Source organism: Oncorhynchus kisutch, linkage group LG28, assembly GCF_002021735.2.
Source record: "Oncorhynchus kisutch isolate 150728-3 linkage group LG28, Okis_V2, whole genome shotgun sequence".
NCBI lineage: Eukaryota > Metazoa > Chordata > Actinopteri > Salmoniformes > Salmonidae > Oncorhynchus > Oncorhynchus kisutch.
This window is the reverse complement of record NC_034201.2, coordinates 37,465,534-37,492,503: the sequence shown is the minus strand read 5'-3', so window position 1 is coordinate 37,492,503 and position 26,970 is coordinate 37,465,534. Positions and strand designations below refer to the sequence as shown.

General features: G+C 44.7%; 1 protein-coding gene across 4 annotated transcripts in view; it reads left to right on the top strand.

The window, feature by feature from the left end:
- The window catches only part of LOC109873054 (protein Jade-1-like), a 228,137-nt gene that overhangs the window by 91,247 nt on the left and 109,920 nt on the right, over positions 1–26,970 (top strand). For all 4 annotated transcript variants that reach the window (XM_031807570.1, XM_031807571.1, XM_031807572.1 and 1 more), the window contains one exon: positions 25,306–25,487. In XM_031807570.1, the coding sequence (XP_031663430.1) occupies positions 25,306–25,487 (182 nt within the window). The remainder of the gene's footprint in view (positions 1–25,305; positions 25,488–26,970) is intronic.

Here is a 26,970-nt window from a genome sequence, read left to right as displayed (position 1 = left end):
ACAGACAGATAATTTCACTTATAACTCACTGTATCACAATTCCAGTGGGTCAGAAGTTTACATACACTAAGTTGACTGTGCCTTTAAACAGCTTGGAAAATTTCAGAATATGATGTCATGGCTTTAAAAGCTTCTGATAGGCTAATTGACATAATTTGAGTCAATTGGAGGTGTAGCTGTGTATTTCAAGGCCTACCTTTGAACTCAGTGCCTCTTTGCTAGACATCATGGGAAAATCAAAAGAAATCAGCCAAGACCCCAGAAAAAAATTGTATACCTCCACAAGTCTGGTTCATCCTTGGGAGCCTGAAGATACCGCGTTCATCTGTACAAGTATAAACACCATGGGACCACACAGCCGTCATACCGCTCAGGAAGGAGATGCACTCTGTCTCCTAGAGATGAACGTACTTTGGTGCGAAAAGTGCAAATCAATCCCAGAAAAACAGCAAAGGACCTTGTGAAGATGCTGGAGGAAACAGGTACAAAAGTATCTATATCCACAGTAAAACAAGACTTATATCGACGTAACCTGAAAGGCTGCTCAGCAAGGAAGAAGCCACTGCTCCAAAACCACCATAAAAAAAACAGACTACCGTTTGCAACTGCACCCCCACAAAGATTGTACTTTTTGGAGAAATGTCCTCTGGTCTGATGAAACAAAAATAGAACTGTTTGGCCATAATGACCATCGTTACGTTTGGAGGAAATGGGGGAGGCTTGCAAGCCAAAGAACACCATCCCAACCGTGAAGCACGGGGGTGGCAGCATCATCAGACTGTAAACTCTCCTTCCAGACTCACATTAAGCATCTCCAATCCAAAATTAAATCTAGAATCGGCTTCCTATATCGCAACAAAGCATCCTTCACTCATGCTGCCAAACACCCTCGTAAAACTGACCATCCTACTGATCCTCAACTTCGGTGATGTCATCTATAAAATAGCCTCCAACACTCTACTCAACAAACTGGATGCAGTCTATCACAGTGCCATCCGTTTTGTCACCAAAGCCCCATATACTACCCACCATTGCGACCTGTACGCTCTCGTTGGTTGGCCCTCGCTTCAGACTCATCGCCAAACCCACTGGCTACAGGTTATCTTCAAGTCTCTGCTAGGTAAAGCCCCACCTTATCTCAGCTACTGGTCACCATAGCAGCACCCACTCGTAGCACGCACTCCAGCAGGTATATCTCACTGGTCACCCCCCAAGCTAATTCCTCCTTTGGTCGTCTTTCCTTCCAGTTGCATGCTGCCCATGACTGGAACGAATTGCAAAAATCTCTGAAGCTGGAGACTCACATCTCCCTCACTAGCTTTAAGCACCAGCTGTCAGAGCAGCTTACAGATCACTGCACCTGTACATACATTCATCTTCTGCCGATCTACCATTCCAGTGTTTAATTGCTATATTGTATTTACTTTGCCACCATGGCCTATTTAGTTCCTTAACTTACCTCATTTGCACTCACTGTATATAGACTTTTTGTTTTCTTTTGTTCTACTATATTATTAACTGTATGTTTTGTTTATTCCATGTGTAACTCTGTGTTGTTGTATGTGTCGAAATGCTACGTGAACTTGTTCTCAACTAGGCTACCTGGTTAAATAAAGGTAAAATAACAAATTTAATAAAAAATGTTGTGGGGGTGCTTTGCTGCAGGAGGGACTGGTGCACTTCACAAAATAGATGGCATCATGAGGTAGGAAATGTATGTGGATATATTGAAGCAACATGTCAAGACATCAGTTAAAGCTTGGTCACAAATGGGTCTTCCAAATGGACAATGACCCCAAGCATACTTCCACAATTGTGAAAACTGTCAAGGTATTGGAGTGGCCATCACAAAGTCCTGATGTCAATCCTATAGAAAATGTGTGGGCAGAACTGAAAAGGCGTGTGCGAGCAAGGAGGCCTACAAACCTGACTCAGTTACACCAGCTCTGTCAGGAGGAATGGGCCAAAATTTACCCAACTTATTGTGGGAAGCTTGTGGAAGGCTACCCGAAACATTTGACCCAAGTTAAACAATTTAAAGGCAATGCTACCAAACACTAATTGAGTGTATGTAAACTTCTGACCCACTGGGAATGTGTTGAAATAAATAAAAGTTGAAATAAATCATTATCTCTACTATTATTCTGACATTTCACATTCTTAAAATAAAGTGGTGATCCTAACTGACCTAAGACAGGGAATTTTTACCAGGATTAAATGTCAGGAATTATGAAAAACTGAATTTTTAAATGTATTTGGTTAAGGTATATGTAAGCTTCCGACTTCAACTGTATGTGAGGCCACGCAGTCGTGGGTATACAGGGAATACAGGAGGGGACTGATAATGCACCCTTGTAACGCACCCTTGTAAGGTCAGTGTCAAGGAGGTAATGTTGCCTACCTCGCCCGTCAGGAAGTCCAGGACCCATTTGCCTAGGGAGGAGATCAGACCCATGGCCGAGAGCTTTGTAATGAGCTTATTGTGGCATTGTGGTATTGAATGCCGAGCTGTAGCATCCTCACATATGCATTCCATTTGTCCAGGTGGGTCAGAGCAGTGTCCAGTGCAATGGCAATTGCGTTGTCCATTGGTCTGTCAGGGCAGTAGGCGAATTGGAGAGGGTTGAGTGTGTCGGAGAGGGAGGAGGGGATATGGTCTTTGACTAGCCTCTCGAAGCACTTCATGATGACTGAAGTGAATGCTACTTTCCCTTTCTTGGGCACAGGGATGATAGTGGACATCTTGAAGCAGGATGGTATAGAGACCTGAGCTAGGGATAGATTGAGGTCTGCACATGCTCTGAAGGTACGCCTAGAGATGCCATCTGGGCAGGCAGCCTTGCGAGTTTTGACACATTTTAATAACTTACATGCGTCCTCAGTGGAGACTGTGAGAGTGTAGCCCACGTTGTCATCGGGGGCTCCTCGGCAGCTCAGGGCTCATTGTGCTCGAATCTTGAGAAAAAGGTGTTTAGCTCGTCCGGTAGTTTGGCTTTGGTGACCGTGATGTGGCTGGGTGTTTTTAATCCATGATCATACGTCTTGTGTCTGCCAGTGCTGCATTGCTCCTTCACTTAGTCTCTGTATGGGTATCGCCATCTTGATCGGTCTGCATAAGTGATATCTGTACTGTTTTACCAAACTATTGTCCCGGTCACCTTGCCCTGTTCATAAGCAGCATCTCTCTCTTTCAGTTTTCCTACACGGCTGCTATCAATACACGTTTCTTGATTTGGGTACGTTTTAAAAGATTATTGGTCTCAAGTCATCTATGCATTTTTGGATGAATGCGGTGACTAAGTCGGCGTATTCATTGACGTGATATCCAGAGGCGACTGCGGAACATATTCCAGTCCACGTGATCGTGTAGCAGTGGTCAAGAGTAGAATTTCCGCGAGTTAGACAGTCGATGTGTTGGTAATAATTTGGGAGCACGATTCTCAACGGTCAACGCTGCCTCCGGGAATGCGGTATCCAGTTTGTTTAGGACACAATGAAGATCTTTGAGAGCCTTTTTGATGTCTGCTTGGGTTGGGAGGAACACAGCCATGGGGATAATCCCTGTGAACTCCCTCAGAAGGGAAAAAATATGACATTTTGTGACCAAGTATTCCATGTCGGCGGAGCAGAAACTCGCAAGTTCCTGTACGTTTCCCCCATTTCACCATGTGTTGTTGGTCATAAAGCAGAGCCCCCACCCTTGTTCTTGCCAGAGAGAGCACGCTTCTTATCCACTCGAAAAACTATAACCTGTTGGTTGTATATAATCCGTCTGGATGTTGGAGGAAAGCAAAGTTTCAGATAAACAGATTATGTTGGGGGATCTGATGTCCATCAGGAAGGATATCTTCACTCTGAGTTCGTCAAGTTTGTTCAGTAATGATTGAACATCGGTGAGTAGTATGCTCGGTAATGGAGGACGGGTCGCCCGGTGTCTTAATCTCAGTAAGACCCGCCATGTCTGCGTCTCCATCGGCGTCTTCGCTTCCTACTCTCGCCAAGGACTCCCAAGCAGCTCGATGTCTCGCCAAAGAAGCTAGTAATTTGTTCTGCTGTCTCAGGGAATTCGGTGAGGTCGGGTGGATGGTGATTACCCAGTGATTCGTATACCAAAAGTTCTACCCGGGTGTGTGTAGTAATGCACGAAACAAATTGATTATGACATTTTTTGAAAATAAATAAATAAACCTGCAATGTTTTATTGGAGCTCGAGGCAAGGCACCCTCTGTTGGCGTTATGAAAACATGTCTTACTATGCTTCAAAGTAGCCGATTATAGACATAATCCGACCATGGAAACGTATTATTTAAAGACTTCATAGGTGGCACGTGTTTCAAGTTTGGGGAAGGTTAAAAGGTTATCCTACCATAACTAGCATTCTGCGTGCCATTTTCGTGGAACAGTTTCATTTAAATAAAAAGTGTGTTCGTTTCTTAAAATCATTGTCACTTGGTTAATCATGAAAATCTGAATAAAAATGATAAAAATCTCAAACATAAAAGTAAACTAATGTGAGATCACCAGCCTCTGCCATGAGGCCATATTGATACGCTGAGATCCAATGGCGGCTATAGAAATTATTGCATGAAACTCATAGCCTATAGGCCAGTTCAGCAGTAGGCCAATAACTTCCATTGCTCTTCCACACCAAGGATTGGTGATTATCAAGGGGGAGATTGTGGGAAAGATTTTTCAAATAGCTTACTGTGAGGAACTATAGTAATACTATATTATCATTCGCAATGGAAGTAAAAAAAATATATTAAAAAACGCTCCTACATTTCCGCTCAGCAGGCCAGGTACTTCTATGCATGCTCAGGCGCGCTCGCTACCGCAACATAATTAGGACAGAGAAACCAGACACATTCTCATTGCTCACATGGAGCACATTCAAACAAAAGACAGTAAACATGTTCAAATCTCTTAAATGATGGTTATGAAATAAACACAAACTTGTTTCTAACAGCAGGTTGTGAACTTTACAAACAACGTTTCCACTCAATAAGAATAGTGAAGAACTGTAATTATTACATGTATTAGTAGTATTATTGTAACCAAATGATGGGACTTTTACGACTGGTGACAAATATTTGTTTTAATCAACGATGAATGCGCAAGCATTGGCGGGAGACGGCTGAGCTATTCTGGAGAGAGACTTGCCTATATCTTCGTCACACACCCATCCCCTTCTTGTCTCAACATTTTACATTTCTAAAGACACATTATCTTCACACATTTTTTATACTTTTAACTGAGACCCACAACTCAATAATCAGCTAGGTCTATTGCCATGTGCGCTGCCCCAATTGCTGGCTTCCCAAATAGGCACAGGACTACGAGCGAGTGATAGGTAGAGTAATTATATAATTTGGGTTAATGTATTTCCATTTACTTCCCCATTAGACCCACCACTATGCCATTTCTTTCCTGTTCTATTGGTTTTCAAATCAACTTTATTTTGTTGTCCAGAAACCAAAGGTACAATCCTAGTCATATTAGCAATTTATCCTAGTGGTTGCATCAAGTTTCTAACAGAGATTTTCATCTCTGTCACATATGGAACCACTATCAGATGTGCTGTTTAGAATGGTGTTTTCCCACGATTTGCATGTTGGCAAATGTTTGAAATGAATGTTTTATTGGCTGCTACGTTACATGAGTTGCATGTTCTGTTCTGTCCATTACCATAATCTAAATGTCATTTCTGTTATTCTGAGAACCATGTGTGGACACCCTAATGGGTTATGCACCCAATACATATAGGCCCGGTAAATTTCTCAAATGGCCGGTAAATTAAAATCTTCCCGTGTGTGTGTGTGTGTGTGTGTGTGTGTGTGTGTGTGTGTGCATGTGTGTGTGTATCAGAAACCCTGGGGTTATACTGTTGCTGAGTAGTGTTATCTGTGTGTGTTAAAATGCAGGTCATGACTGTGGGCTGTGTGAGCTAGCGTCTCCTCAGGGCTTTTACCAGTTGTTAAAGTGTTCACAATGAAGCAATTAAGGAGAACAGCTTATTGCAGATCGTTAGATATTCCGTCCCATAAACCTCTAGCAAGCAAACCCCCCCCCCCCCCCCCCCATATTAAGTGCTCCCTGTTAGTTAATATTTATGATTGTTGTATTCAAGATGGGTGTCCCAAATGGCACCTTAATCCCTTTGTAGTCCAATACTTTTGACCAGGGCCAGTACTTTTTAAGGCAGTGGTATGTACCGGCATCCCAATTCAGATATTTTGCCAATTGTTTGCATATGTGATACCTATCTGATCTTTTCCCTGATGTGTAACTGCAAAAACACCACATGGAATCTGATGTCCTGACTTCCGATGTATTCCACCTCCATGATGTGGATCTCAATCCGGATACAAATTCGATATGGGGACTATGTACAGAAAGTGCTGTAAAATCTTAACGGTTCACCCGATATGCATGAAAATACACTCAAATTAAAGCTGACAGTCTGCACTTTGACCTCCATAGTTGTATAATTTCAAAACCCGAAGTTCTGGAATACAGAGCCAAAACAACCAAAAATTGGTCACTGTCCCAATACTTTTGGAGCTCACTATACCCCCATTCCACTTTGGTCTGGCGTGCATAGAATGCCCACTGATGGGACTGCTGTTTCACTCAGAAAACATCTCGTTTTATAGCTTGTGAAAAACATCTGAGCAAACGACTAACTTTCTGAGGTCCTTGGTCGCAGTGTTGTGATCTATATTCATGCAAACTATCCATAGTTTCAATCAGTCCGGATCATTCAATGGAAGTTTGTGGAAGATTATTGCCGACAATTTCCTTGGTTTGTTATTGCAAGTTTTTACAACACACCCACAAACCATATTCGATATTGGACAAGTGATGGTAGTCGATATAACACAAGTCTCACCACACTTAGCCATGTAGGCTAGCTAGCTGTCTTATTTTTATATTTTTTATTTATATATATATATATATATATATATATATTTTTTTTTTTTGTTATTGATTACTGCATTGTTGGTTTAGAGCTTGCAAGAAACATTTCACTGTACTGCATGTAACATTACAAGTTTAAACTTGTAAGCTAGCTTGAAAATACTAAATCAAATGTATTGGTCACATACACATGGTTAGCAGATGTTAATGCGAGTGTAGCGAAATTACTTGTGCTTCTAGTTCCAACAGTGCAGTAATATCTAACAAATAATATAACTACAGTGGGGCAAAAAAGTATTTAGTCAGCCACCAATTGTGCAAGTTCTCCCACTTAAAAAGATGAGAGAGGCCTGTAATTTTCATCATAGGTACACTTCAACTATGACTGACAAAATGAGAAAAAAAATCATTGTATTTTAATGAATTTATTTGCAAATTATGGTGGAAAAAAACGATTTGGTCAATAACAAAAGTTTATCTCAATACTTTGTTATATACCCTTTGTTGGCAATGACAGAGGTCAAACGTTTTCTGTAAGTCTTCACAAGGTTTTCACACACTGTTGCTGGTATTTTGGCCCATTCCTCAATGCAGATCTCCTCTAGAGCAGTGATGTTTTGGGGCTGTTGCTGGGCAACACGGACTTTCAACTCCCTCCAAAGATTTTCTATGGGGTTGAGATCTGGAGACTGGCTAGGCCACTCCAGGACCTTGAAATGCTTCTTACAAAGGCACTCCTTCGTTGCCCGGCGGTGTGTTTGGGATCATTGTCATGCTGAAAGACCCAGCCACGTTTCATCTTCAATGCCCTTGCTGATGGAAGGAGGTTTTCACTCAAAATCTCAGGATACATGGCCCCATTAATTCTTTCCTTTACACGGATCAGTCGTCCTGGTCCCTTTGCAGAAAAACAGCCCCAAAGCATGATGTTTCCACCCCCATGCTTCACAGTAGGTATGGTGTTCTTTGGATGCAACTCAGCATTCTTTGTCCTCCAAACACGAGCTGAGTTTTTACCAAAAAGTTCTATTTTGGTTTCATCTGACCATATGACATTCTCCCAATCTTCTTCTGGATCATCCAAATGCTCTCTAGCAAACTTCAGACAGGCCTGGACATGTACTGGCTTAAGCAGGGGGACACGTCTGGCACTGCAGGATTTGAGTACCCTGGCGGCGTAGTGTGTTACTGATGGTAGGCTTTGTTACTTTGGTCCCAGCTCTCTGCAGGTCATTCACTAGGTCCCCACGTGTGGTTCTGGGATTTTTGCTCACCGTTCTTGTGATCATTTTGACCCCACGGGGTGAGATCTTGCGTGGAGCCCCAGATTGAGGGAGATTATCAGTGGTCTTGTATGTCTTCCATTTCCTAATAATTGCTCCCACAATTGATTTCTTCAAACCAAGCTGCTTACCTATTGCAGATTCAGTCTTCCCAGCCTGGTGCAGGTCTACAATTTTAATTCTGGTGTCCTTTGACAGCTCTTTGGTCTTGGACATAGTGGAGTTTGGAGTGTGACTGTTTGAGGTTGTGGACAGGTGTCTTTTATATTGATAACAAGTTCAAACAGGTGCCATTAATACAGGTAACGAGTGGAGGACAGAGGAGCCTTTTAAAGAAGAAGTTACAGGTCTGTGAGAGCCAGAAATCTTGCTTGTTTGTAGGTGACCAAATACTTATTTTCCACCATAATTTGCAAATAAATTCATAAAAAATCCTACAATGTGATTTTCTGGATTTTTTTCTTATCATTTTGTCTGTCATAGTTGAAGTGTACCTATGATGAAAATTACAGGCCTCTCTCATCTTTTTAAGTGGGAGAACTTGCACAATTGGTGGCTGACTAAATACTTTTTTGCCCCACTGTACCTAGTGCACACAAATCTAACAAGTATTCTAACAATTCTCCAATAACTACCTAATACACACAAATCTAAAGGGGTGAATGAGAAAATGTACATATAAATATGAGCGATGGCCGAGCGGCATAGGCAATATGCATTAGATGGTATAAAATACAGTATATACATGGGATATGAGTAATGTGAGATATGTAAACATTATTAAAGTGGCATTACTTAGTGGCATTGTTTAAAGTGATTCGTGATCAATTTATTAAAGTGGCCAGTGATGAGTCTCTATGTAGGCAGCAGCCTCTCTGAGTTAGTGATTGCTGTTTAGCAGTCTGATGGCCTTGAGATAGAAACTGAAACTGTTTCTCAATCTCTCGGTCCCAGCTTTGATGCACCTGTACAGACCTCGCCTTCTAGATGATAGCGGGGTGAACAGGCAGTGGCTCGGGTGGTTGTTGTCCTTGATGATCTTTTTGGCCTTCCTGTGACATCGGGTGCTGTTGGTGTCATGGAGGGCAGGTAGTTTGACCCCGGTGATGCGTTGTCCAGACCGCACCACCCTCTGTAGAGCCTTGCTGTTGAGGGCGGTGCAGTTGCCGTACCAGGCTGTGATACAGCCCGAAAGGATGCTCTCGATTGTGCATCTATAAAAGTTTGTCAAGGTTTTGTCAAGGTTTTGGGTGACAAGCCATAAAATGTCTTCAGCCTCCTGAGGTTGAAGAGGCGCTGTTGCGCCTTCCTCACCACCTTTCTGTGTGGGTGGACCATTTCAGTTTGCCTGTGATGTGTATGCCCAGGAACGTCAAACTTTTCACCAAATTGTGGACACTCCAGCACTCCAGCAGTGTCCACAATTTTCAAAGTCACAGCTGGGAGGTGCAAATATTGCTTCGGATGAGCAGTCTTTTGATGTACTCCTCCTCTTCTTCTGTGGGATTTTGTCGTTGATGTCCTCTTCTCATACTTTGCTTACTTGATATCTAGCTAGCAAACTGGTGAAAAACCATCACTGTCTCAGTGTTGACACTCCCGCCCAGCCTATCCTTGTGCCCACCATCACAGTGGATGAATGAAGTTCAGAGAAAATAGTTCCAAAAAGAAATGTTTTTCAAACAACTATAATCAAAATATCATTGTGTATATGTACTTGTAACGAATACTTTCTATTTCCCTGCTTTTGAGAGGAGCTGGCTAGTAGATACCCAGACTTCCAGCAATTGCGTTAAGCTAACGATATGCTACCTTCAACTTCCTTGTCAAGAGTCAACATGTTAGCGAATTAACCCTGGTCAGTGATGGTTGCTTGGCCATCTCCATAGCTCTTAACAGGATAGAATTGTATTAGACAGGTTGTCATGAGTCTCCCAGTCCCAATGCTATGAGCCATTATCTCTGTGTGGATCTCCACAAGGTTGAGCGTTTCTACAAGGTGTATTTATCTGTTATCTATGAATTGCGTATTGGACTGTACACACTAGAGAGAGAGAGGCCACAGCATCATGTGTAGAATCTAACGATCATGACATCATCCTTGACAAGTGTAGGGCAACCGTATCCTTCAGCATCTCTCGTTCTCTCCCTCCCTCACGCTCATCTCTCGTTCTCTCCCTCCCTCACGCTCATCTCTCTTATCTTTCAAAAGAGGTTTTTAAAAACTCCCACACACTTACTGTGATCTCTTACACAAGCAGGCAGGCACACACCCTTACACACGTACGGACACACAAACACTCCAATTTGTGAATACAGTAATACATGTAATGAGGATGACTCAGGCTCTCAGAAAATGAGCAATAGCTTGCTTTCTTTTGCTCTCACTAGACATGCACACAGGACTGGATTGCCAAAAGGGTATGAAGGGCCCAAACTCCAGGAAAATTACCTTTTTTAAAACTGCAAGATTTTGTCATAGACTCATGACAAAATGTGTAAACTGCACATTTCTTCAATGCAAGTTAGCGATCCCCCCCCCCCCCCCCCAACAAAAAGGGTGGTGCACCCTGGAGGTCGCGGCACCAAATGTGTTAGTCCCCCCACACGCACACAAATGTGTAGGTACGTTTCATAGAAACTTGGTGGAAGATAGGCACTGACACACTTTCATATTCATAAACATCTCTTGCGCACACAGACAGACAGAAACACACTCTCAGGGCATGCAATGCTGTTACATAAAACCCCTATTAACATGTTTTACAACGCCTTGCATTCCCTTTTGATTCTACCTGTTTTATTGAATATGAATGGTGAAATACATCTAAATGAGATGTGCTGATGCTGTACACATCGATTAATAGGTGTCCTGCAAGAAGGATTTGGAACTGACAGAAAACAATGGAGGCATTCTCTCTCTCTCTCTCTGATACTGCATTATTGTTTATTTAAAGAGGTATTAGTTTTTCCTCTCTTGAGTTTTGTTTACAGTGAACTGTTTTTCTTTTTGGAACATTGAGGGAGAAAGGTGACTTCAACAAAAAGTTTGTGGAAGATTTATAGCTGACAATTTCCTTGGTTTGTTATTGCAAGTTTTTACAACACACCCACAAACCATATTCGATATTGGTGGTAGCCGATATAACACAAGTCTCACCACACTTAGCCATGTAGGCTAGCTAGCTGTCTTATTTTTATATTTTTTACTTATATACACTGCTCAAAAAAATAAAGGGAACACTAAAATGACACATCTTAGATCTGAATGAATGAAATATTCTTATTAAATACTTTTTTCTTTACATAGTTGAATGTGCTGACAACAAAATCACACAAGAATTATCAATGGAAATCAAATGTATCAACCCATGGAGTTCTGGATTTGGAGTCACACTCAATTAAAGTGGACAACCACACTACAGGCTGATCCAACTTTGATGTAATGTCCTTAAAACAAGTCAAAATGAGGCTCAGTAGTGTGTGTGGCCGCCACGTGCCTGTATGACCTCCCTACAACGCCTGGGCATGCTCCTGATGAGCTGGCGGATGGTCTCCTGAGGGATCTCCTCCCAGACCTGGACTAAAGCATCCGCCAACTCCTGGACAGTCTGGTGCATCTGGGACATCATGTCTTGCTCCATCCACCAACGCCACGTTGATGTCCCAGATGTACTCAATTGGATTCAGGTCTGGGGAACGGGCGGGCCATAGCATCAATGCCTTCCTCTTGCAGGAACTGCTGACACACTCCAGCCACATGAGGTCTAGCATTGTCTTGCACTAGGAGGAACCCAGGGCCAACCGCACCAGCATACGGTCTCACAAGGGGTCTGAGGATCTCATCTCATCGGTACCTAATGGCAGTCGGGCTACCACTGGCGATCACATGGAGGACTGTGCGGCCCCCCAAAGAAATGTCACCCCACACCATGACTGACCCACCGCCAAACCGGTCATGCTGGAGGATGTTGCAGGCAGCAGAACGTTCTCCACGGCGTCTCCAGACTGTCACGTCTGTCACATGTGCTCAGTGTGAGCCTGCTTTCATCTGTGAAGAGCACAGGGCGCCAGTGGCGAATTTGCCAATATTGGTGTTCTCTGGCAAATGCCAAACGTCCTGCACGGTGTTGGGCTGTAAGCACAACCCCCACCTGTGGACGTCGGGCCCTCATACCACCCTCATGGAGTCTGTTTCTGACCGTTTGAACAGACACATGCACATTTGTGGCCTGCTGGAGGTCATTTTGCAGGGCTCTGGCAGTGCTCCTCCTGATCATCCTTGCACAAAGGCGGCGGTAGCGGTCCTGCTGCTGGGTTGTTTCCCTCCTACGGCCTCCTCCACGTCTCCTGATGTACTGGCCTGTCTCCTGGTAGCGCCTCCATGCCCTGGACACTATGCTGACAGACACAGCAAACCTTCTTGCCACAGCTCACATTGATTTGCCATCCTGGATGAGCTGCACTACCTGAGCCACTTGTGTGGGTTGTAGACTCCGTCTCATGCTACCACAGAGTGAAAGCACTGCCAGCATTCAAAAGTGACCAAAACATCAGCCAGGAAGCATAGGAACTGAGAAGTGGTCTGTGGTTATCACCTGCAGAACCACTCCTTTATTGGGGGTGTCTTGCTAATTGCCTATAATTTCCACCTGTTGTCTATTCCATTTGCATAACAGCATGTGAAATGTATTGTCAATCAGTGTTGCTTCCTAAGTGGACAGTTTGATTTCACAGAAGTGTGATTGACTTGGAGTTACATTGTGTTGTTTAAGTGTTCCCTTTATTTTTTTGAGCAGTGTATATATATATTTTTTTTTATAGTACATTATTATTGATTACTGCATTGTTGGTTTAGAGCTTGCATGAAACATTTCACTCTACTGCATGTGACATTACAAGTTTAAACTTGTAAGCTAGCTTGAAAATACTAAATCAAATGTATTGGTCACATACACATGGTTAGCAGATGTTAATGCGAGTGTAGCGAAATACTTGTGCTTCTAGTTCCAACAGTGCAGTAATATCTAACAAATAATATAACTACAGTGGGGCAAAAAAGAATTTAGTCAGCCACCAATTGTGCAAGTTCTCCCACTTAAAAAGATGAGAGGCCTGTAATTTTCATCATAGGTACACTTCAACTATGACTAACAAAATGAGAGAACAAAATCCAGAAAATCACATTGTAGGATTTTTAATGAATTTATTTGCAAAATATGGTGGAAAATAAGTATTTGGTCAATAACATAAGTTTATCTCAATACTTGTTATATACCCTTTGTTGGCAATGACAGAGGGCTCTGGCGGTCATACATTTTCTGTAAGTCTTCACAAGTTTTTCACACACTGTTGCTGGTATTTTGGCCCATTCCTCCATGCAGATCTCCTCTAGAGCAGTGATGTTTTGGGGCTGTTGCTGGGCAACACGGACTTTCAACTCCCTCCAAAGATTTTCTATGGGGTTGAGATCTGAAGACAGGCTAGGCCACTCCAGGACCTTGAAATGCTTCTTACGAAGCCACTCCTTTGTTGCCCGGGCGGTGTGTTTGGGATCATTGTCATGCTGAAAGACCCAGCCACGTTTCATCTTCAATGCCCTTGCTGATGGAAGGAGATTTTCACTCAAAATCTCACGATACATGGCCCCATTAATTCTTTCCTTTACACGGATCAGTCGTCCTGGTCCCTTTGCAGAAAAACAGCCCCAAAGCATGATGTTTCCACCCCCATGCTTCACAGTAGGTATGGTGTTCTTTGGATGCAACTCAGCATTCTTTGTCCTCCAAACACGAGTTGAGTTTTTACCAAAAAGTTCTATTTTGGTTTCATCTGACCATATGACATTCTCCCAATCTTCTTCTGGATCATCCAAATGCTCTCTAGCAAACTTCAGACGGGCCTGGACATGTACTAGCTTAAGCAGAGGAACACGTCTGGCACTGCAGGATTTGAGTCCCTGACGGCGTAGTGTGTTACTGATGGTAGGCTTTGTTACTTTGGTCCCAGCTCTCTGCAGGTCATTCGCTAGGTCCCCCCGTGTGGTTCTGGGATTTTTGCTCACCGTTCTTGTGATCATTTTGACCCCACGGGGTGAGAGGTGTAGCTTGTATAGAAGCTAGCTCGATGCTTCCCTGCCTGACTCTGGCTGTCTGTCTGTCTGCCTCCCTCCCTGCCTGACTGTCTGCCTCCCTCCCTGCCTGTCTGTCTGTCTGCCTCCCTCCCTGCCTGACCATCTGTCTGCCTCCCTCCCTGCCTGACCGTCTGTCTGCCTCCCCCCTGACTGTCTGTCTTTCTGCCTCCCTCCCTGACTGTCTGTCTGCCTCCCTGTCTGCCTCCCTGCCTGTCTTTCTCCCTGCCTGCCTGCCTGCCTCTTTAGCTTCCTCATCAATGGGACAGATACAGGGAAGGTAGCTGTCTGCTGAATTTCTTCACACTGCAGTGTTTTAGCAACAAAAAAGGAGAGGGGCGGGGGACAGGAGGAGGAGGTGGAAGCAAAGGCTGGGGGAGCTGTGAGACCTGAAGCAAGGTCCTGGCATGGTGCCAGCCCTGCTCTGTGCAGCCAGCAGCCTCCCAGCCTTCTCTTCCCTCTTCTGGCTCGCAATTGAGTCAGTGGAAAATGTGAATGAAAACAATCCCCCAACACAAACTGCTCAACCCCCCCCCAATAGGAATTATTATGAGTCTCTTTATTTTTTACGAGTGTGCACATTTGTGTAAGGGGAAAGGATGGCAAGAAAGGGGGGTTGTGATTTAGTTTCTGTGTAGGGTAACTGCCAGAGTTTTGGGAAAGATGAAAATAAAACAAATGGGGTGGAAACAGAAAGGATAATAGTAGTAAACGCAGTAAGACTAAAACCCTAGCCGGCTAGACTGATTCTTTGTAGTAAAGGGGCACTGGAATATGGCTGTTAAGGCTCAGCCATATCCATGACAACACACTTGGCGTTCCTGGGCAGACCTCATAGGCATCTGAAGGAATCACAAAATGGCAGCACACATAAGGGCTCTGGTTAATCCACTGTGCCTGACGGATTTTATCCAGTGCCTTTTGGACGATTTTTTAAAATGCATTTGACGACTAAATAAGCCCCACATTCTGAAAGGTTTAGGCTACTGTAGTAGTCATTGTGTTATAAATTCTGTGTCTGTTCACTCAAAGTGAATGTCCAACATTAACATCTCAAGTGCAAAGAGTCATTTTTTACATTTTTTACAGAAATATTGAAATGACTCAAGGTCCACTTGACTCCCTCTGATGTCATTCTGTTATCAGAGCAAGTATTTTCACTTGGACTGAGTCCTAAATGGCACCCTATTCTCTACCTACATAGTGCACTACTTTTTACCAGAGCCCAATGCACTCTAGTCAAAACTAGTGCACTGTGTAGGTAGGGAATATGGTGCCATTAGGGACAGACCTGTGGGTCTTTCATCATTTGTTTTACTGGAATATTTCCTATCAGATAGACTAACGGTCGACTGAGAGGGTTGCTATGACTCACGTCAAACTACGTGTTGTTTATCTGTCTTAAAGAGAAATTCCACCTCTTTTCAATCTCATTTTCATCATCTCCAGCACAGTACCAGTGTCTACATAATGTGAAAACTACGCATTTCTCAGTTTTGTAGAACAAATATAGAAAGTCAAAAAGTTATATGCGATGATGTCATCAAAAGCAAAAAAACAACAACAAAAAAACGGTAACTTTGTCACTGCCAGACATAATGTTTCCTCATTGAAGTACATGGGTATCCAGCATGTCAAAGTACCGAGGCGAGGGGCGCACATCCATAGACTTCTGTTGCAAACTGAATACTACTGGATATTCCCATTGGAAACCATGTCTCCAAATGGACTTAATGAGGACGTTTTATTTATTTATTTATTTTACCTTTATTTAACCAGGTAGGCAAGTTGAGAACAAGTTCTCATTTACAATTGCGACCTGGCCAAGATAAAGCAAAGCAGTTCGACAGATAAAACGACACAGAGTTACACATGGAGTAAAAACAAACATACAGTCAATAATGCAGTATAAACTGGACCCAAACTGTTACAGACCTATATCCATCCTGCCCTGCCTATCTAAGGTCTTCGAAAGCCAAGTCAACAAACAGGTCACTGACCATCTCGAATCCCACCGTACCTTCTCCGCTGTGCAATCTGGTTTCCGAGCCGGTCATGGGTGCACCTCAGCCACACTCAAGGTACTAAACGACATCATAACCGCCATCGATAAAAGACAGTACTGTGCAGCCGTCTTCATCGACCTCGCCAAGGCTTTCGACTCTGTCAATCACCATATTCTTATCGGCAGACTCAGTAGCCTCGGTTTTTCGGATGACTGCCTTGCCTGGTTCACCAATTACTTTGCAGACAGAGTTCAGTGTGTCAAATCGGAGGGCATGCTGTCCGGTCCTCTGGCAGTCTCTATGGGGGTGCCACAGGGTTCAATTCTCGGGCCGACTCTTTTCTCTGTGTATATCAATGATGTTGCTCTTGCTGCGGGCGATTCCCTGATCCACCTCTACGCAGACGACACCATTCTATATACTTTCGGCCCGTCTTTGGACACTGTGCTATCTAACCTCCAAACAAGCTTCAATGCCATACAACACTCCTTCCGTGGCCTCCAACTGCTCTTAAACGCTAGTAAGACCAAATGCATGCTTTTCAACCGGTCGCTGCCTGCACCTGCATGCCCGACTAGCATCACCACCCTGGATGGTTCCGACCTAGAATATGTGGACGTCTATAAGTACCTAGGTGTCTGGCTAGACTGCAAACTCTCCTTCCAGACTCATATCAAACATCTCCAATCGAAAATCAAATCAAGAGTCGGCTTTCTATTCCGCAACAAAGCCTCCTTCACTCAAGCCGCCAAGCTTACCCTAGTAAAACTGACTATCCTACCGATCCTCGACTTCGGCGATGTCATCTACAAAATGGCTTCCAACACTCTACTCAGCAAACTGGATGCAGTCTATCACAGTGCCATCCGTTTTGTCACTAAAGCACCTTATACTACCCACCACTGCGACTTGTATGCTCTAGTCGGCTGGCCCTCGCTACATATTCGTCGCCAGACCCACTGGCTCCAGGTCATCTACAAGTCTATGCTAGGTAAAGCTCCGCCTTATCTCAGCTCACTGGTCACGATGGCAACACCCATCCGTAGCACGCGCTCCAGCAGGTGTATCTCACTGATCATCCCTAAAGCCAACACCTCATTTGGCCGCCTTTCGTTCCAGTACTCTGCTGCCTGTGACTGGAACGAATTGCAAAAATCGCTGAAGTTGGAGACTTTTATCTCCCTCACCAACTTCAAACATCAGCTATCTGAGCAGCTAACCGATCGCTGCAGCTGTACATAGTCTATTGGTAAATAGCCCACCCTTTTCACCTACCTCATCCCCGTACTGTTTCTATTTATTTACTTTTCTGCTCTTCTGCACACCAATATCTCTACCTGTACATGACCATCTGATCTTTTATCACTCCAGTGTTAATCTGCAAAATTGTAATTATTTGCCTACCTCCTCATGCCTTTTGCACACATTGTATATAGACCCCCCCTTCGTTTTCTACTGTGTTATTGACTTGTTAATTGTTTACTCCATGTGTAACTCTTTGTTGTATGCTCACACTGCTATGCTTTATCTTGGCCAGGTCGCAGTTGCAAATGAGAACTTGTTCTCAACTAGCCTACCTGGTTAAATAAAGGTGAAATAAAAAAAAATAAAAAAATAAACAAGTCTATATACAATGTGAGCAAATGAGGTGAGAAGGGAGGTAAAGGCAAAAAAGGCCATGGTGGCAAAGTAAATACAATAAAGCAAGTACAATACTGGAATGGTAAGAAACTGACAGACTTTACCAATAGCCATTTCCTGTGAACTCCATCTGATTCATTTGTTATAATGACAACCACGGTTGAGTATTGTCACATCCGTTTTGTCTACCTGATATGAATGGCTATACAGTTATAATATTCAAAAAATTGCAATGTTTTGTGTTGCCTCTTTCAGCTTATATATGCTGTATATAGACTGCCCTAACCTGACGAAGATCCTTGTGTGAGGATGTGTGTGGAGCTTTTTAGTGTGCAGGCTTTTTCAGGCTCTTTCATAGCATCAAAAGTTGAAACATTTTTTCATAGCAGTGATTTTCAAGCACTATGAGATTCATGGTGACGTGTGGAGCAAGAAAATATCCTTCTTCTGGCTAGAAACTTGTTGCAGGTTTAGAAAATAATGAACTTTTCCCCCTTACTTTTAATCCTACCCTGTGATGTCACAGAGAAGCAATTTTTAGGACCTTATATTTTTAACCACAGATCACATGTAGACACTGGTATGATGCTGGAGAAAAATATGTTGAACGGTGACGGAATTGCCCTTTAAAGCCCACTCATTTTCAGTTTCTGTCAGTTTGTATCTGTCAGTATATTTTTTGATCAGATCGTTCTCTATCGGTTTCTGTCTGACACAGACACACACACAGGCCAGTCCCAGATATGGGTGCCCCTGGCACATCCGGGGTAGGAAGCCCCAGGGGAGTCTGGCCTGATTGTTCCGGTTGGCTGCTCTGTGGATGTAGGTGGTGGTGGGAATGGGGTCGTTTGTGGATGAGGGGCAGGGGTGGCCACAGTGGAACCCCCACACAGCCTGGCAGAGTCGGCACAAGAGATTGTGAATGAGGTGCATGGGAAGAAAGGGGTCACTGAAACGTGTGGGAGAAAGGAGGGAGTTTAGGCACCTAGTGACAATGAGGCATGAAGAGATTTGAGATGGGGGGATTGGGGGAAATGATTGTGAGACAAAAAAATAAATAATGTAACCTTTATTTAACTATGATGACGGATGACGCTGGGCCAATTGTGCCCCGCCCTATGGGACACCCAATCACGGCCGTATGTGATGCTGCCTTCATTCGAACCAGGTACTGCAGTGACGCCTCCTGCACTGAGATGCAGTGTCCTAGACTACTGCGCAACTCAGGAGCCCGAGTGGCGAATGAAAGCAGCGAAGGAGACTAACCACAGTGTTTTCTTACAAAGTTTCACCTTACTGTTACTGTTCAGTCTCTCAACCTTCGTTAGGACGTAGCTGAAACCTTGCAAGAAAACTGTCTCCACTTTTGCAATACCTAACAAACACCTACCAGTTAGTCACTGTTTTGTCCTTTCTCTGTGAAAACAGATAGAGCAGAACATGAAACAGGATTCTGTGTGCCCCTGCCTGCCGGTGGCCCCGTCTGTCTGTGCCCCCACCGGGTTGAATAAAGCACTGTGCTGTTTATGTCCCTCTGATAAATGTCATTCACATCAGAAGTGTTGGGGAAAAACATATCATCCAGGAAGATGACAAACCTGTGGGTGGTGTTTTTGGTTGGGTCCCAAGTGTCACCCTATTCCTTATGTAGTGCACTACTTTTGACCAGGGTCCGTAAGGTCTCTCTCTCTCCACACTGACCCTTGCTGATTCTCACTCTTCCTCCCACCTTCTCAGTCATTAACACTCCTAACACACTGCCCCTCTTTCACACAGTAGCTCTCTTTCTCTCTCTGAGCCTCACCCAGACGGTACAGTAGCCACAAAATGCACACACCACAGATCCCCCCAAGGCCAGTCAGTGTGCAATAAAACCCCAAACCACATCCCCTTGGGGTCTGGAGGGAAGGGTGTACTGTGAAAAATATGGAGGAGTTGAGAGTCAGAAGCCCTCCCTCGCTCCAAATAAATATTCCAAAAGGCAAATAAGGATCAAAGCTTCCTCGGAAAGCTCTGAAGCCAGTCATATTATGTGAGGAATGCGCAAACAACAAAATAAGTTATTACAGCTCTCTCAGCAGAGAGAATAGAGCACACGGCTGCTTTCACTCATTTGATTAGTTCAATTGATTGATGGTTGAAGGTTCTGAGTTGTCCTCTTGTTGACCTCTTAATGACATTTCAGGATTTCCTTAGGATAATTAGCGTATCATTGTATAATTTGTGATTTTTTTTGGTGAACTGCTGTGCAGTGAACTTCTTGAACTTTTAAATTATGTTTTGAAGTAAAAAGTAATTTCCGCAGATACATTTTGTAGTGAACTTGTGTTTGAAGATTGAACTTGTTGACCTTGTAGAATTAACGTGTGAGAACTGCTGTGTAGTTCTTGGAGGCCTGTGTTTGAACAAGTTTTGTGGAAAAAGTCATTTCTGTGTAGGCTGGAAATTGCCTGACTATGAGTATTAGTAACAACCACAAAGTAAGTGATTGAACACTACAGGTGTGCTACAGAAAAGACAAAAAGCACAGAAAACTCAGGAAAAAAACATGGAATTGTTACATACTGACACGCACATGATGACCTGAAGTAGGACACAAGGTGAAATGAGAGGATTCGGCTATTTCCGTTTCTGACAAGTGTACAAAATCGAGCACACCGCCATGCAATCTCCATAGAAAAACATTTGCAGTAGAATGGCCTTACTGAAGAGCTCAGTGCCTTTCAACGTGCCACCGTTTTAGGATGCCACCTTTCCAACAAATCAAATCAAATTTCAGCCCTGCTAGAGCTGCCCCGGTCAACTGTAAGTGCTGTTATTGTGAAGTGGAAACGTCTAGGAGCAACAACGGCTCAGTCGTGATGTGGTAGGCCACACAAGCTCACAGAATGTGACTGCTGAGTGCTGTCACGTAAAAATCACATAAAAATCGTCTGTCCTCGGTTGCAACACTCACTACCGAGTTCCAAACTGGGAGAAACGTCAGTACCAGAACTGTTTGTCTGGAGCTTCACGAAATGGGTATCCATGTCTGAGCATCCGCACACAAGCCTAAGATCACCATGCGCAATACTCAGTGGAAACGTGCAGTGGAAACCTGTTCTCTGTAGTGATGAATCCCGCTTCAACAATCTGGGTTTGGCAGATGCCAGGAGAACGCTACCTGCCCCAATGAATAGTGGTAACTGTAAGGTTTGGTGGAGGAGGAATAATGGTCTGGAGCTGTTTTTCATAGTTCGGACCAAGGCCCCTTAGTTCCAGTGAAGGGAAATATTAACGCTACAGCATACAATGACATTCTAGACAATTCTTTGCTTCCAACTCTGTGGCAACAGTTTAGGGAAGGCCCTTTCCTGTTTCAGCATGACATTTCCCCGGTGCACAAAGTGAGGTCCATACAGAAATGGTTTGTCGAGATCGGTGTGGAAGAACTTGACTGGCCTGCACAGATCCCTGACCTCAACCCCATCGAACAGCTGTGGGATGAATTGGAACGCCGACTGCGAGCCAGGCCTAATCGTCCAACATCAGTGCCCAACCTCACTAATGCTTATGTTGCTGAATGGAAGCCCCTGCAGCAATGTTCCAACATCTAGTGGAAAGCCTTCCCAGAAGAGTGTAGAGGCTGTTATAGCAGCAAAGAGAAGAACAACTATAGTAATACCCATGATTTTGGAATGAGATGATGGACGAGCACATACTTTTGGCCATGTAGTGTATGATGTTCCAAAAAATAATTTTCTAAATTTGTACAGAACCCCAAAAATCTCCCGTAAAGCTACTGACACATCAATTGGTTATGTCTAATATGCTTTTGATTACCCGGCCTGTAGAGTGAAGCGCCACATCTTAGCCGAAGGAGAAGAATATACACAACAAACCTTAGAAGTGGAATACTGGAATGAGGACTGGGAGGTGTTTCGCAAGGTGGTGTCTCCTGATCTGGCGAATAGACTAAACGGTTGTTTATACATTGTACACGGGATACAAGACCAAGTGGGAAGGTCCACCTTCGCCCTCCTGCCCAACTCTCCCTCTTTCCTCCTCCTCTGTTTTCTCTCGGTCTTTGAACTCCCTCCCTCATTGTTTATGAGTATTAGTAGCAACCCACCCGGGCACAAAGGAACACCTATGTGAGAATGCTGTTCATTGACTACAGCTCAGCGTTCAACACCATAGTACCCTCAAAGCTCATCACCAACCTAAGGATCCTGGGACTAAACACCTCCCTCTGCAACTGGATCCTGGACTCCCTGACAGGCCGCCCACAGGTGGCGAGGGTAGGTAGCAACACAACTGCCACGCTGATCCTCAACACTGGAGCTCCCCAGGGGTGCGTGCTCAGTCCCCTTCTGTCCTCCCTGTTCACCCACGACTGCACGGCCAAGCACGACTCCAAAACCATCATTAAGTTTGCTGACGACAAAACAGTGGTAGGCCTGATCACCGACAATGACGAGACAGCTTATAGGGAGGAGGTCAGAGACCTGGCCGGGTGGTGCCAGAATAACAACCTATCCCTCAACGTAACCAAGACTAAGGAGATGACACCACGTCGTCTACAGTCAGCCGTAGAAACACCACGTCATCTACAGTCAGCCGTAGAAACACCACGTCGTCTACAGTCAGCCATAGAAACTCCACGTCGTCTACAGTCAGCCGTAGAAACACCACGTCGTCTACAGTCAGACGTAGAAACACCACGTCGTCTACAGTCAGCCGTAGAAACACCACGTCGTCTACAGTCAGACGTAGAAACTCCACGTCGTCTACAGTCAGACGTAGAAACTCCACGTCGTCTACAGTCAGCTAGTGAGAGAGACAAAGGAAGCCGCATCAGATTAGTCACCTTCTGCCTGCATCTCTGCAAGATCCACTACAAGTCTGTTTCCAGTCACCACTTTAGACAATCCTTCCAGCTTTGAACACCTTTAGGCTGGCCGGCTTCCTGCCTGGAGATGTGATTGTAGGGTGGGGGGCGACGGACAGTAGAAGGGGCTTATCTAATGAAAAGATAACAAGCAAAATCGGGCACAGCAACACTGTATAAAAATGTATGAAATGAGTGCCCTCACAAATGTAAATCACCCACATTTGATCGTTGCCAGTTCTTAGAAAAACAGCGATGAAGATCAGAGTGTGCGGTAGTGGAAGGAGGCTGCTAGCAGGCAGCAGTAAGGCATCTGTCTGGGAGGCAGTAGTAAAGGCATCTGTCTGGCAGGCAGCAATAAAGCATCAGTCTGGCAGGCAGCAGTAAGGCATCAGTCTGGGAGGCAGCAGTAAGGCATCAGTCTGGGAGGCAGCAGTAAGGCATCTGTCTGGGAGGCAGCAGTAAGGCATCTGTCTGGGAGGCAGCAGTAAGGCATCTGTCTGGGAGGCAGCAGTAAGGCATCTGTCTGGGAGGCAGCAGTAAGGCATCTGTCTGGGAGGCAGCAGTAAGGCATCTGTCTGGGAGGCAGCAGTAAGGCATCTGTCTGGGAGGCAGCAGTAAGGCATCTGTCTGGGAGGCAGCAGTAAGGCATCTGTCTGGGAGGCAGCAGTAAGGCATCTGTCTGGGAGGCAGCAGTAAGGCATCTGTCTGGGAGGCAGCAGTAAAGGCATCTGTCTGGCAGGCAGCAATAAAGCATCAGTCTGGCAGGCAGCAGTAAGGCATCAGTCTGGGAGGCAGCAGTAAGGCATCTGTCTGGGAGGCAGCAGTAAAGCATCAGTCTGGCAGGCAGCAATAAAGCATCAGTCTGGCAGGCAGCAGTAAGGCATCGGTCTGGCGGGCAGCAGTAAGGCATCGGTCTGGGAGGCAGCAGTAAGGCATCAGTCTGGCAGGCAGCAGTAAGGCATCAGTCTGGGAGGCAGCAGGAAGGCAGCATCAGTCTGGGAGGCAGCATCAGTCTGGGAGGCAGCAGTAAGGCATCAGTCTGGGAGGCAGCAGTAAGGCATCAGTCTGGGAGGCAGCAGTAAGGCATCAGTCTGGGAGGCAGCAGTAAGGCATCAGTCTGGGAGGCAGCAGTAAGGCATCAGTCTGGGAGGCAGCAGTAAGGCATCAGTCTGGGAGGCAGCAGGAAGGCATCTGTCTGGGGGGCAGCAGGAAGGCATCTGTCTGGGGATTTTTCAGGCCTTACATTCTTTGCATGGTTTTACATCAGACGTGTCGGCCAGGGAAGGGGGAGGCAGTGTGGAGAGCACAGTGTGTGTGCGTCCCAGATGGCACCCTATTCCCGATAGTGCCCACTGCTTTTGACCAGAGCAAATTGCTCCTTTTAGTCACTCTGGATAAGAGCATCTGCTAAATGACTAAAATGTTAAATGTACAATTATCACACCACATCCTTTCACTCAAAGGTCATGATTTAATTACCAGGTGGAGGAGGTGACGAGGTGTTTGGCGTGCATGAAAGAGTGTGTGTGTTTGTGTGCGCACTGATAGAACTGGAAAACCCCCGTGGGCTGGTTTGGGAACGTGTGTGTGTGTGTGTGTGTGTGTGTGGAGGGGGATCTGTATAGAAATCTTTACAGGCTCCCCTTCCAGTAGGTCTTCCTGAATACACAGTAAGAAGGACCTGAGGTGCCGGGAGGGAGGTGATGATGACTGCAGTTCTACTCTCTCTCTCTCCCCCCATGGTTCCCTGTGCACTACAAATACATCCCCGTGTCTGGACATACACAGGGCCTGTGCATTGGACAGAGGACAGGACGGGTTGTTAGGGCTGGTCCGTCGGGGTTGTTTACTGTAGGCAGGTCATCAGGGTGTCACTGGATGCATCCCAATTGGCACCCTATTCTCTATATAGTGCACTACTTTGGACTAGAGGGACCTGGTCAAAATTATTGCACTACAAGAAAATAGGGTGCCATTTGGGACGCATCCAGGGCCTGTGGCTAGGGAGGGTTGTTAGTGCTGGTCAATCATGGTTGTCTGTCTAGGTCTGTCAGGAAGGTTGCCACTGTCTCAATGACACCCAAGTGATTATTTCAATGATGGCTCCTCAGAATGACACACTTACTGTGATGATGCTGCTGTGATGACCATCTGATGACTGTCGTAACCGGGGGTCTGTTTCTTGCTGTCTGATGCTTATCATGTCTGTGTGTGATATTTGTGTCTGCGCGTACGTGCATGTGTGTGCCTGTACCTGAATAAAGGAAGGATGATTAATGATGTATCCATGACTCCATGACTCACAAGTCCAAGCATCTGTTTGACCATATGTTTCTATCCTTAATGTACACTTTTAACTGCTTACTGTACACCTTTCACTGTACACGTTTTACTAAATGTAAAATATTTCAGTTCATGAAAGTAAAAAAAAACGTAGTTTTTCTGTGTTGACAGGATGCTACCAGAGGTGAGGCGTATCCCATTCTACTGGCCAGGGCAGGGCCGGGGGTGTGAGCTGGGCCTGGGTCTGAGCCAGGGGGGCATGAAGACCACCAATGAGCCCCATAGCCGCTATGACCTGGATGACATAGACGTGTCCTGGCTGGAGCTGGTTAACCTGGAGTTCAGAGAACTGGGTAAGAGACTTCCTGTGAGTCCTAAATGGCACCCTATTCCCTATTCCGTAGTGCACTACTTTTGACCAGGGCTCATAGGGTTCTAGTAAAAGGTTGTGCACTATATAGGGGAATAGGGTTGTATTTGAGATGCAACCCTCAAATCAACAACAGGACTTTATTAGCCTTTTGTTTTGTTAAGTCTGTTAATTTGAGCATTTAGGCTAGAACATGATGCAAGAGCTACTAAAACAACTTGGTTTATTCTCACTCACTCACTCACTCACTCACTCACTCACTCACTCACTCACTCACTCATCCCTATGCCATCTGCTTGAGGTAACAAATGCTTTCCCCTAGGTTTGTTTACTCTCCTTCTATCAGCATTCTACATGCTGTTCTATGACCATGTTACCACAGTATGACTGTACCACCTTGACTCCTATGTGTCACTCTACCTCATCAATACTTAAAACTGCAGGCTCACACACACAGTATTCCTCAATCCGACTTCACTACTCCACAACTCTGTTTAATTGACCCCACACTTCTGACCTATGATCCAGCCGTCAGTTTTGGGGGTCAGAAGGGTGCACCTCTCCATTCTTTATGTCCACACAGAGGGATCTTCCCACTGTTGCATCCTGGGTCTCTGCCAGTCACCCAACCAGTCTCTGTCTATCTGGCCTAGACTACTGACAAGTGCTGACCCTCAAGATCTGTCTCTCCACATCGCAGATCCACTTTATTTACAATCTGATCTTGCGTTTATAGATTAGAAAAATAATTGCATTTTAAAATCCCTCAGGCCCGGGTTTATTTACTATGCTTTTTAAAAGATTATGAAATCCCCCCCCCCCCCCCCCCCCCCCTCCCAATGTACGTTCAGTGTGTTCCAGCTGAAATGAGTTGCTTCTCATAACCCCAGTGGCTAGACAAAACAAACACTTGATTGTTGCTGGGTTATGAGGTCACATTGCAACACTGATAGGCTGAGATAGAAAAGATGAAGAGAATGCCTTCTTTCAATCTCTCTCTCATGTTTTCTCCCTCTACCAACATCCCTCTCCCATTTACTTCTAGCTCTCATTCTCTCAGACACGGTTATGCATGTACATGCAAATGTTACGACTGAAATGTTTGTTCCTCTAGCCTCTCCCTATTTACAAGATGTAAATGTCAGAGGCTCAGAAGTTAACGGATAACTAAACTCAGCTTCCTACTGGTTTGCTTTAAAAAAAATATATATCTGTCTTTAATCCCCGAAGACCGTATGTACAGTGCTGTGAAATAGTATTTGTCCCCTTTCTAATTTTCTGAACTTTTTTTTCACACCTTTATTTAACCTAGTAGGAGAGTTGAGAACAAGTTCTCATTTACAACTGCGACCTGGCCAAGATAAAGCAAAGCAAAACAACAACACAAGAGAAAAATCTGTATACAGTGTGTGCAAATGAAGTAAGGAGGTAAGGCAATAAATAGGCCAATAGTGGCAAAGTAATTG